Below are 13,785 nucleotides of genomic sequence, written 5' to 3' on the forward strand. Positions count from 1 at the left end.
TAATAGCAGGCGCTTTAACGGGCCGCTAACAAAGTACCGGTGCATGTTAGCGAGCAAAGTGCTCGGCTGATGAAAAGTCGAGAGCATAGTCGGTCGGCCAACCGTAGATAGGTCGCAGGAGCGGTCCAGACTCTCTGAGACGCGCAACATCGTTGCTCTGCGAACCGACGTGCGTGTTCCGTCCGGAGTTCGCAATTACGTTATGCTCGTGTGCGCGTACACACGCGAGCGTTTATCGGGATTGTGCAAATACCGCGAGAAAAATGCCTCGAGGGAAATGGGGAGAGAAAAAGAAAGATTGAAAGAGGAAGAGAGAGGGGGAGAGAGAGAGAGAGAGAGAGAGAGAGAGAGAGAGAGAGAGCCGCATCTAATTGTAGCACGCGATACGGCGCAGCTTCTTTGACAAACGGCCGAATTAGACGGAATAAAGGAATAAATGCAATTCTTAAAAATTCTGGATGAACAATGCATATTAATATTTCTGTTTTTCCTTTTTTTTTTTTTAAATTTTTTTCCCTTGTTTAAGGAGTAACATTCACATTAATGTATGACTACGTACATCTGTTTGCATTTTGCGTGTACGTCTGCGTCGAATCCGATAATTTTACAGGCAATCCACCGATGACGTCACGTGTTTTTTCGTCGACATTATGGGTCCACTATACGTAAGGTAATTGGTAATTAACGTACGTATACAGGCCATAACCGTGCGACGTAATGAGCATGAGGCGCGCGGATAATTCGCAATTGTAAATAATAACCGGTGCCGACGCAGACGGGTCGGGGAACGAAGGGGAGAAGGGCATGGTGAATTATGCCATTTGATATCTCGAATCGACGCTCGTTGGAGATATAAGGGATTATACAAGACTGGAAATCTTACAAAATACATTCTGCAATTTTACATTCCTATTCCATTCATTTAACATTAATTCACCAAAAATATAATTCGAATTTATTTTCACAACGTTCCATTCTGCCGCTTTATTATAATATTAATACAGAATAGCGGTTATTCAAATGCGGAACGTAAAATGCAAGCAGGCAGAAATTATATTTTGAAATAAACAAAAGAAAACTCGGCGTATTATAAAATTAAATGTATTTTTCCATCTACGTCAAATAATTCAATGCCACAATTTCTTCCGCATATTAACGCATCGCGGGTATAAAATATGTCATAAAAGAATTGCCGCGAATAAATCCCGAATGTTTACGCGAGCCTTAAAGGGAACCTGCTTCCATTTAGACTTAAGAAATTGCTATCGCATCCTCACCTCACGCGGACGTAAAGGAAAAATAAGGCTCTCCGGCAGGACGGGTCGAGAGCCGCGCATCAATTTCGCGAACGATATCTGAGTTCGTTCGTTCCGCTCGCGAGAATGGAGCATTACGATCCATAAAGCGCCACGACAACGATGACGGCGACGGCCTCTACGCGTGATCCTTCCGTACGATAAAACCCGGCAGTCCGTCTCCCTCTCCTTCTGGCGTTCTGAAATAGCCAATATCCGAGAGCGGGCTCGGGACAATCGTGGGTTCCTTTTTCCCGGCTCCAATGATCGAAATAAATACACGGAGATCGGTCCGGTTGCTATCGTCTAACTAACAATTTGGTGCGTGGCAGCGGGAACAACGAGCATCTGCGAGCTACCCGTACCCTCGCCTTAGGAAGATCGAGATTACGCCTTCGGAAATTCACTCGAACGTGTTCCAATCGGACGGATATAATCACGTTGGAAAACGTCGTTCTATCGTAGGACTAAATCAAGCGAACGGAACTTAGGGATTCACATCAAGAATCTCGCAAATTGCGACCTACGAAATCAAAAATCAGTCAAGTGATTGGTAAAAAAGAAATTTACTAACGCTCTAAATTTTATTAAAGATAATGGTTGTAATAAGAGAAATTTATTAATAGCAGTCTAATTTATTTAAAAGTTTCTACATGTTTATCATAATAATGGAGTTCATTAAAATATGAATATTATAATCGACCATAAATTTAATTTTTAAATTGATTCTCTTCGAATAGATAATAACTTTGACCCTTTTCTTCTCTCTTTTCGAACATTGGAATGCAATAGTATTTTGTGCGCGCGAGTCACGCAAGAGCACGTGGGATCGTAGATGACTTTCCCGTAAAAATTTACAAGTTACAAAGCCGCTCGCAGAAAACTAGTTTGTAGATTTTTTTCTCGCAACCTGTTGTGTTTGCGTTGCTGAAAGGCCAGCGCGCGTAACAAAGATCCATGCAATCGGTAGCGACGAGTGAACCGGATTGAATGGTAAATCGGATTAAAGTGGCAAATTTGAGACCTGAAGAGAGCCTAACGGCTGAACAGCAGACAGCCAAGTGTTCGTTTCCCAATAACAGAATCACCATAAAACGAATCGAAGTGTAAGCTCTACAAAGAGAGAACAATATTGCTGACAAATTTAAAAATTTGACCAGATCCAATTTGAAAATAACAATGTACAACGTTCAAATCGAAAATAAATTATTTTTGCAGTATTATTATTATCTTTAAATATCCTACGTAATAATTTTAAAGGCCCAACAAAATTAGTTTCAAATTTTTAGACTTGCTAGCAAAACAAATTTTAAAATTTTAAATTTCGGCTTATTTTTCAATCTTATTTTCCTACCCCCAAATATTTGATTTAGATTCATCTAAAACCTATAATATTTTATTATTATTTCCAAGCATATATATAAAGCATATTATAAAGCGAGTATCGTGCACGCTTTCGCACGTTTTCCTTTATTCACGCGAACGTCTGAATGCATTCGGCGGCAAAAGCCGACATTTCTAAATCGGCGAATAGCGTGCGCTCCTACGTTCGTGCGTGCCGACCGGTTCGACGTGAAGACGTGAACACGCGTGTGAACGTTTGCGATCGTAATTCGCCACAGCGGTACACAGTATATGCTCACAGTTTCTCTTTCTTTTGATAACTAATCAAATCTTGGCAATTCTCTCGGATGGACTTTAATGGATGATTAATCCATGTCCATGTTGCCAGAGATATTTCAACGTGGGTCGAGAAACGCGAAGAAAGATTCATTAAAGATTCTCCCTTCTCGTTAATAAGAGATTTATTTTTATTTCGCCGACAGCGGGAACTATTTATTTCCACCGGGATAAAACGCGGAGATCGTTCTCCATGTTGATTAGCGGCGCAACGAGATCAAACCGCGGCGGAGATAATCGACCGAAATCGTAGGTTCGCGTGTTCGCCATTCGATACGCACCGCGGCCTATAAATCGGCCGTTAAATTCACGTGCGGCTCGATACAATGACGTCTCGGACATGCGCGAGTTTTCCGGATGGATCGGCGCTCCGCTCCTTCGGCGGATGATCCGCCAGGGGGATCCCCAAGGGATAGATCCAGAAGGAAGGGGGAAAAGAGAGAATAATCGCGCGCAATTACAGTACGCGCGCGGCGATCGCGTCGATAATCATTCGGAGATGAGATCGGTAAGATGCATCGCGAACTCGGCCGCACCGGTGCACGGGGAATATTTTATTCGGACGCGAGCCGTGTAATTATTCCCGCATAGAGAGCGAGGCGCATCGAGATGCGCTCTTCTGCGCTCTTGCAGCCACCGCGTGGTGTATCTTGGATAAATTGAATGCTCTCTCCAAGCAAGCCGATGGTTACGTGCCATTTCCCAATGATACTCACGGCGAATTGTTTAACAATATGGAACAATTTTTGACAATTGTCACGTTTGAAAAGTCATAACTTCAACTTGACAAACTTGACAAAAACAATTTGTAGGCTTCAATAAAATTTGCTTCAAATTGAAACCGTACACTGAGAGAAAACAAAATAGTTCTGGCAACTATATTTATGACAATTAAGTACACGCAACGCAGTTTTTCTCAAAGTAATAAGTGCGAAAGTAATATTGTAATATTACAACAATATATGTAAGTTATTAATTGATAGTGAAATGGCGATTCATATTTTTTAGTTTATATAATTTGTTGATTGTCCTTACTAACTTTATTACATAGTTTGAGGCGTTCTTTATTCACAAATTTCTAATTGCTATTACAACTTTTTTTCTGAGTGATGTGCATTGCAAAAAGAAGAATTTGAGAATATCCGTAATTAATTTAAATTGATACTTTGATTGTCGTTTAATAGCTTCCACGTTTGCAAATTAATTCGTATTCAGCGTGAGATAGAATATCGTGATAGCGATATTCGTAATGCGCGTTTGAAGACCCCACGGAAATGGATCCTTCAACGTCGTCGGCGATATCTATAACTTTGACGAGTCATTCGAGGATGAGACCGTTACATCACGCAGGCGCCATTTCTAGGATGCATTGTACACCGAGACGCGCGATAATTATCTTCACGAATCAATTCCGTTTATCCTTTATCGGGCTCAGAATCCACAAAGGATCTACGAAACTTCGGAGATCCGCGCGTTACGCGTTCCTAATTCCTCGAACTAATCGACGTCAGATGCGGACGATTGTCAGAACTTATCGCTTCCGTTCGGCTCGACCCGGCCTCGAAGTTTAGAATCCGCGCCGTCACGGAGCAGATTTCTAGGCGATAATCAACCGCGCTCATCACATCCCCGACTTCCGCATCTTCGTGGCAGCCGGCGATCGGATCTTCCCCTCGCCGATTTAACGGGCTCTCTCGCGCGGTCCATTCAAGTCAATCGTCTCGCCGCCATCGATCTTCGCCGTGCCGCGACCACGGCCGAAGGCGAAGGCGCGTATAACGGGTATCCGCGAACGAAGAGGCGACCGCGGGCCAGCGAGGGCTGCTCTTCCCGGCGGGAGCGCAATTAAATGATCGATTTATGGTTCCTGCCAATCGTTACACACCAGATATCTGTCCCGGACCTGGCTCGCTAATGATGTAGCTACGAAGGGTATCGAGATCGCCGCTTACCTATGCGAAAGAAATGCGGCCCTTCTTACCCCTCTTTCACTCGTCGCGTTCGGACGCGTACCCATACGCGTAGCTCTCGTGGAACGAGTACCAGCTGTGCGTTTATTAACGACCACCATCGCGTCACGTCACGAGCGTACACGCCGGACACGCGAGTACGCGCGAACGTGTCTATTGTGCGACCACCACCGATCGCTTCGCGCTCTCCATAGACGCGAGAGCGAACAATTTGCTCTCGAGTGAACTATCTCGGTGCAGTCGCGAACTATAAAGTCCGAAGACCGGTTTACACCTGCTACGTACTCTGAAATAGGCTTCCGGCCAAGGAATTTATTTCGTGAATCTCAATTGAACATTATTCCATTTCGTTATTTTGCCCGAAATCTGACTCGATCATCCAATTCGGTTGCTTAATTTAAATTTAAAAAAAATCATTTGATATGAACGTTAAAATTGCAATTCGATAAAGAGTAGTCCCGTGTAAGGATACGTTACACTAAATAACAATTAATTTCAATATTTATTGCTTCACGAACGGCATGGCTAATTATTCTTGCCCAATACGTTATTTGCAATTAGCCTGAGATAAATATCGGAAGTCAGAAGCTAATTAACGTTATTAGTTACATGTTGAAATTAATTATTATGAATATTATTATATGGATATAGAGACTTTGCCGAGAGATCATATTGCCCAATTTCGCGGTCGGCTGTCGCGACCACAGGGAGCTGGAATTAACCAAGTTGCTGGAACGTGATTTGCATATACGATTTCATTTTACGGCCGTTCGCGCTCGCGATCCGCGAGACCATTGTGGGACGAGCGTGTTGCAGATTCGCAACGCTTATACGTACGTTCGGTAAATGAGACCGATATACTCCGATTCGCTAGCGCGTACACACACACACACACACACACACACACACACACACACACACACACACACACACACACACATCATACGTGCGCGCGCGCGCGCGCGTGTGTGTGTGTGTGTGTGTGTGTGTGTGTGTCCGTCTATCGATAGGCATTGGGTATCTACCGATTCGTAGCGCGCATCTTACACGGTGAAAACCGGATTCAGATCCGATACTTGAGCGAGCTCGGCTAATGAGAAACCCCCTTTTACAAGATGTCTTCTCCGTGCAGGCTGCTCCGAGAATACGCCGGCTCCTACCAAGAACATAATTCACGAAAAGAGGATCGCCGTTTATTAGCCGCGGGCTCGAAACATCCTGCGGATTGCTCTGGTATATTTCGAACGCGAGTATAAAGTAGGCCATTAGGAGAGGCGTTTTTACAATCTCAAATGTGGGAATTTTTTACACGCGACATTTCGCGTCGTTAAAATTAAGTATCTTCCGTAGAACATTCAGATTCATTTTTTTTGCAATACCTTCAAATAAAACACACTGATAAAAAAATTCAAAAAATTAAAATAAAAATTTCCTACAATTTCTAATTATTATTAGAACATTATTGGGAGGATTGAATATGTCGTTCGATTGCTGTCGTTATTGCGAATGAAAATTTAGAAATAATTTATCGAATTTATTTAATTAAATCCAATAAAATAGGCACTTTAGATCTTGACCGACCATATATGCTGCAAATCTCTATTGTCAAAGAATTAATAAATAATTTTTGCAAATTAGATTGTTTTTCGACTGCAAGAGAGAACTATTTTTCCTCTCTTGTCTTCTTTCAATTTATGTACTCAATTTATTTTACTTGACAGTGTTAAATATGTCCGGAAAGATTTAGTAACAATTGCTGGTGATAAAATCTCCTGCGATAAAGTCGTCGTCACCATCACGCCACGTGACACACAGTTTCCTCGGGCACACACGTGAAGAGAAGCGGGAAAATAGTCTTATCGCGAACACTGCCTTTCCATTTTCTTTAAAGTTGCCGTCGTAACGCCGACAAACCAGTTCTAAACGTGTATGCACCAATTCATACGATACACGTCTCCGAATATGCACTTTGCCGCTTGCAAAACTCTTACCGAGAACATTCCGCTAAAGGAGTCAAACCGGTGGAAATGGGAATTAAATGCGCTAGTAAATAATATTTAATTAAATCGATGGTTCCATAATCGTATAAAAAATAGACATATTTAATAATATTTAAAAAAGAAAGAGACAAAGAGAGAGAGAGAGAGAGAGAGAGAGAGAAGAGAGAGGGAAAATTTTCGTTTTTTTAATGTAAATTAAATAAATAGCAATAACACGTGCATCGCACGACGAGAACGATTGCTCGATCATCTTCTTGGGGATCGAGATTACGTTAATCGAGGTTCGCCTTTCTCGATGCAGTTTCTTTTTCTTCAGAACCGCTTTCGCCGCTTTAAACGAGTTCCAGCTCCCGCATCTGCCTGAATCGAACGTTGAAACATGCGAAGCTCTATTGTCTCTCGCAATTCTCGTGGAATTACGCATCTGGCCTGAATTCGCGTTTAAATCGTGATGAAACTCGTCGTAATGAGACACCGCGATGCAATGAACCGCCACCGTTGCGCGATATTGAAACATAACGGATTACCCGTAGCGTTCACAATCCAGAGCGTTTCACAAGAAGATATTTATATAAATCGGACAAATCGTCGAGAAATTGCAAATGAACATAACCCGGAAAGGAAAATGTTTGTTTTCGTTATCACAATCCTTTTGCTATAAATTAATATAATATCGAACAGCAACATACTACGACGAATGATGAAACCGGCAGCGAATTCGATCGAAAGAGATGTATAAGAAATTGACGGACAGATAAATAAATCATTACGGCACACATTCGACATATTTTCGAGAAGCATAGAGACGTATCCCAAGTACCCTTTGCACAATTTCGCAACGTACTCGTCCTTGAGAAACGCGGAGTTATGAAGATTCGCTGGCGAATTTCGCTTTGCGGCGGGCTCCATGGGGCACCATCGAGCTCGGCGATTAAGCGCAATTACGCTTCCTCCGGCTATCTCTCCCGGCCGGGCAGCATTTTCGTCGTCCGCGAGAATACGGCACGGAGTAACCGCGAGTTTATAGCCTCGTTCGTCCGGTACGAATCCGCCGGCGCGGCGCGGCGCGGCGCGGCGCGGCGCGGCGCGGCGCGGCGTGGCGTGGCGGGATCCGACACAAAGCGAGGATCGCGCGCGGTGGCTACGCGCGATGGATCTCTTCGTTTTTCTCTTTTATATCTCCGCTTTCTCGGCAGACGAGAAGCGCCGACGGAACTGACGGACGGAAGCATCCATTCAGCGTCGCGTCGCAACGAGAGGGCCTCGGCTCCGCGCGAACCTCACGTGAAAACCAACGATATCGCCAATATCGCCAATATAATCGATGCTGGATGAAGCTCCACGAGTCGACTGTTTTGCCGATGATAACGGGAAGCGCTTGACAGCGAGATAAAAGCGAGGGACATACCTGCTCTTTCTCGGGTATCCATCTGAATTGGTTGCGCTTGAACGCGCGAAACGACAATGGCTTGAGGGTTATTCCTTTTTCTCGCGACTACCGCAAAATATTTTTCACTTAACCGAAGATCGATGGTCGAAGAATTAGAATGAAGAATGCAAAGTTTTATTCGAAGATTCAGTCGTGCTCTTTTGTATCTTCGATATGGTCCAGATAAATATATAGATGAACGCAGCATAAAAAGCGACACTTTAAAACTATATAAATCAACAAATCAGATTCCATTGCACTCGATAAAACAACATTAAAGAGTCGAGTTTTTGCCAATGATAATATTATCTTTAATTTTAGAAATGTATTAAAATATAATTTTAAAATATAATAATTAAAATTATTATATTATTAATAATTAAAATATAATTGAAATAAATTTATGATTTAAATGTATTTTTTATTTTGTAATAAAATTTATTCTTTGATCAAATCTCATTTATGCACGTGTTACAATCTAATAAAAGATTTTTCCGTTTTAAACAGTTTTTTAGGGAATCTTTGGGGAGTCTCGTGGCAATAACTCATATCAATACCGTGACGAGAGTCTTTTCTCGAAACGAGCGTTACGCTCGATAATCCCGTTTGCAAAAGTGAGAACCGCGCATTTTCCCGCGGAGCGACCTCAAAAACCACGGCTGAGCGCCACTCTTCGGATCAACGGTGCCGCGACGGACTCTTTCGCGGTCGTAAAATTTCTCGCGTCGTGTGCGAGCATGCGAGCGGTTACCGATTCGCCGCGGTTTGCAGATCGCGTGGATCGGGAACCGCGACCACAACCACTTCGACGGATCTTCTGCGACGAAAAGAGCCGGGATCAACGACATTTCCTCGCGCACGACGCGGATTTCTTCGGCAAACATCTCGACCAATATGTCGTACAATTAAACTCCTTCAATATGTACAATTAAATTTCGTTTGAATCATAAAATAAATCGAGCAAGAATCTAATAATTTGGTCCTACTAAGTTTGCTTCGTAGATCTAACGATGAATCTGATAAAGCAATCCGATGATTCTAAATATAATATAATATAATTCTATATAGTAATATTATACTATATAATATAGTATAATTCTAAAGCTAGCCCCCAGCTTGCTGTCGTAATTAAAAATCATCGTCATTGTTAACGCACAGTGTGCGTTACAGCATTATTCATAAGTGCGAACTTTATAAAAGTTTTGAGAGCCCTTCGCTACGCGTGAGTCACTCGTGGTACCACCTACATTGCGCGTCGTCGAGGATAACACCGAGCCTCCGCGACTGTTTCGCAAGGCGAAACGCTGTTCATCCTTGATTTGAAGCCCAAAGATGAAAGCCACGCATTACACGCGATGATCTCTCGACAAGATAAGAGATGCATCCCATTCTTTAGAGCGTCATACATCCCTCATGATGTATGCGTTTCGCCGGTGGGTGTCCAAGAGTGCTCTCCACGGTAATACGCCCTGCCAACGGAAGACTCGTCAGAACTCGAGGCTATCGTGGAAGATTGCAGTCTTTATTAGCCGCGGAATAACCGACATTTTGCGAGTTTCCTTTTTTCGGCCGACCGACCGGACACAAAGCAGATACAAGTCCCGCGGCAATCCCGCAGCTTCCAAGCAACAGCGTAGAATCGAGAAAAATGCATAAATAACTCTACTTGTCTTTATTATTCATCAAGTCGCTTCTACTAACAACTTCAGAATTTCCATTATTCGCCGAGTTCGTGCGTAAAAGACGGATCCGCGCGTGCAAGCGTCATCTGTAATAATTGTCTGCAGAACACATGTAATTCATTATTCCGGTCGTTACAATTCTATATCATCAATTTACTATGACAAAAGCTCCTGCGGTTGGAGTTAATAACGAAAAACGCATACCGTCAGGAATCGTAATTTAATTACACGAGCCCGCATTTATAACGAACGGGTGGAAATCGCATAACGAATATTTCAATAGTATTATATAGTATCCGGATTGCTAAATGGAGATTGCTAAATTATTGCGAATAAGCGTGTTTTCTTCCGCAATTGTTTTAACAAAGTACTCTACTTCAATAAATCATATTAATATGCATTCACCGTCATATTATGATTTTAATCAATTTTGCAATAAAGCTATTTTTCAACCAAATCCATCTGTCAAATGAAGGGAGGCAAATCAATACTCGTCTCGCCATTGCGAAAGGATGTATTGTCTAAACAACAATGTAATTGTTATCGACATTCGATATACCACCAGACGTAATCATATTGGATCAATAGCATATAAACATATCATCGACCGTTGCTACATTTCAGAATACACTGGAATATGTATGATACTTGTATGTATTCTCTTTTCCATATGATATTGATATTTCAAGATTGATATATTTCAATCCGAGTTCTTCGACGTTTTTTAAAATGACAAAATAAAATTGCAAAATAAAAGTGCAAAAGTATAAGCAATAAAAATACAAATTCAACGAAAGGAATAGAATAGAACAGAATTTATTTGCACTTCAACCTTACAGCCAAGAAGGGGACTTAGTTTACAAAATTACTCAACCACATTCGTCCTTAAATTAATTTATTTCAAATTTATTTCAACCGAGAGGAAAAATGATCAGACGCAAAGATCCTGTCTCTCGGGAGGGATGCCAGTTGTTATTTAAAAGTGCAAAGATTATTTACGCTTCTGTGATAACCGGACGGATTATCCCTTTACGGCGCGAATATATCACGGCGGACTCTCCCACGCGCAAGCACGAAACCGACACGAGCGGGTCCGACGAGTCCCGGCATAACGACGACGGACTCTCGATATCGATAAAATGATAATTTCGCCGCTCGTCGACCGGAAAGCAACGGCGCGCCGCGCCGGTTGGCGAGGCACCGTGAGAGAAAGAGCTCACGACTTCGCCACGGCTCTTTTCGAGGGGGTAACACTTGAGGAACGAACGGTACATAGCCGAAGGGAACGCTCGCTCCCGCTGCCGCCGCGAAAAGGAGAGACCGGGCGAGAATAAAGATCGGGCGAGAGGCCGCGGCAGAAACTAAAGCTGCCTACTGTTCTCTTATTGGATCCTGTTTCGACCGCGAACCGCATCGGCACCGCAAGCACTGACAAAAAAAAAAAAAAAAAAAAAAACGCGCCCGCGGATGTGCGAACCGGCGAATCGCCATTAAGTTTCCTCGGCGAGAAACTTCATTATGCAAACGCGTAGTTTCTATTCGCCGATTGTTCTCTCCACTTAACCGAAGAAAAGTTTTTCTCGGATATGATATTGTAACGTTTCGAAAGAATTTCATTTTGACGAATAATTTGATTTTCACTTTTTTGAACCATTGCATGCATCGTACTGTAGAAAAAATAAAGTAAAAGTGAACGTTTAATATTTCCGCTGCGATTACACGTACCAGATGACCACGGTTGTTTTGTAATTAATTAATTAATTAAAATTTAGGAAAAGATACTTGACGCTAGTACGTGATAAATTTAACAGTGAGAAATATGTAATTAAGTTAAAATTATAATTTGGATTCTCCTTAATTCTTCTCCTCAATTAGATTCTGGATAAAAAAAAAAAATTGCTTAAAAAAGAATTCTGATTCGATTATCTTGGCGATGCATGCGTCAAATGAGATGTCTGTGCAAGAATTAAGATATGTAACTGCAGATTTACTGTAAATTGCAGCTTCTGAAAAAATTCACCTCGGAAAGGATAGAACGGCGTTACCCTTCCGCATCGCATTCAGTCACAATGATCGGAATCGCGAGGTCGACCTCTCGACAAATTACTTCGTGCAGCCGGAAGGCGTGTTTTAGATTATGGTAATACGGCTTTCTCAATTTCGTATCGGGCAACTGTTAAATCACCGCAAGGAAACGAAATTCTAATTTATAGTCGTTAGATGATAATAAATGAGTTTAAGAGCGAGGGAACTTCTCTTTTATAAAAATAAAGAAATCCTGGGAGAAAGTTTAAACACAATAATGTCCTGACCCATGAGAAATATCTCAGTTTAAACTCAGTTCACAGAAATTTATCTTACTTCTGTTACAAACTTGTGTATTGTTCTAAAATACCTTATATAAGTTTAAGAATCGGCTAAAGTGCACAAAAACGCAAAGAACTTTATCCATTTTATATATAGATTCGAGCCAATTGTGTCTGAAACAGAGATGAATCGTATGTTAAATTGTAGAGCATAAAAAAATAAATAAAAACTGCATAAGTGCCAATAGTTAAAACAATTGCAGATTAATAGTTATGACTATTATCATCAATGTGATATGTAAGATACATTAATTTTGCTATTTATGCTTGCAAAATGTTTTTAATTAATTGATGGTCTTTTATAATATTATGTAATTAAAAATATTTCTAGCTTCTTTTTTTATCCATCTTTCTTTATTCATCTCCTTCCTCCTCATAAAATTTATTCTTGCGTCCAATCTCTGCCCTCCTCGCAGGCAGAGAAAGCAAATACTGCATATCTTTCGGTGTAATTTTTTTGAACATATTTCACTTAGCTCAGTCTCTGGGCGTACGTTATGTCATGGCAGAAAAAACTCAGAATAATGATTAAAAAACTCAGAATCGACAATGTCTATAATGTCTTGGATATCATCCTTGAACATCTCCATCCTGGAGAGAAAAATACACAAATGATGAATGTACTGTAGATTGCTATATCTACATCATGTCATGTTGCATCTAAGATATGCCAAATATCTTTCTGAAGATATATGGATATCTTTTAGAGATATTAGTGACATATTTTTCAGCTTCGATAGTTCTGATGATAAATTATCGAACGAGTAAGACGAAATCTTTAAAAGATTATAACTGCCTCGTATTTCTTCAGAGAACTTAAAACTAAAATTGGACACAATAAAGGAAATATTAAGAATAAATATTAAATTTTATCAGGAATAAATATTAAATGAAAATTCAGAACTATAAGATACAGCTATATTTTATACTTACTTGTGTCCATCGTGCGTTACATCTCATCTTTATTCCGAATTTTCATTTCCAAAATTTCCTGTTCCTAATAATTCCTCCATTGTGCGCAGGGCCTAATTTAATTTTTAATAAAAATTTATATTATTATTATCCACAAAATAGTATACAATTGATAAATATACGCGATTAGCCCGAAATGGACGAAATTCTTTTGATAATCGCGAAAACACATTCAATCGTATTATTCTGCATCTTCCTACTTTTCAATTTCTTAATTATCGATCCATCAAAAATTCCCATGTCATTTACGGATTGGTATGAAGAAATACTGTCCGCTTAATTTATTCGCGTAGATAAACGGCATGTAAAGGAATAGATCAGATATCCTATGGTATTTACGCGTCGACGCCCAATGGATCCCGGATCCCGTTAGGCCGTCGTATGCGTTCAT

General features: G+C 41.0%; 2 protein-coding genes across 5 annotated transcripts in view; one reads left to right on the top strand and one right to left on the bottom strand.

Moving 5' to 3' along the window:
* The window catches only part of Cad99C (cadherin 99C), a 113,006-nt gene that overhangs the window by 65,094 nt on the left and 34,127 nt on the right, over positions 1-13,785 (bottom strand). The window contains exon 2 of one of the 4 annotated variants that reach the window (XM_089084822.1): positions 13,356-13,447. The exons of the other annotated variants lie outside the window; for them this stretch is intronic. Coding sequence (XP_088940948.1) covers positions 13,356-13,382 — 27 coding nt within the window. The 5' untranslated portion in view covers positions 13,383-13,447. The remainder of the gene's footprint in view (positions 1-13,355; positions 13,448-13,785) is intronic. 4 annotated transcript variants of the gene reach the window in all.
* Positions 1-13,785, top strand: part of LOC105429062 (uncharacterized protein C15orf61 homolog) — a 40,724-nt gene that overhangs the window by 18,648 nt on the left and 8,291 nt on the right. The gene's annotated exons all lie outside the window — the stretch shown is intronic.

Source organism: Pogonomyrmex barbatus, unplaced genomic scaffold (genome assembly GCF_055798465.1).
Source record: "Pogonomyrmex barbatus isolate J1 unplaced genomic scaffold, ASM5579846v1 scaffold9, whole genome shotgun sequence".
Classification (NCBI taxonomy): Eukaryota; Metazoa; Arthropoda; class Insecta; order Hymenoptera; family Formicidae; genus Pogonomyrmex; species Pogonomyrmex barbatus.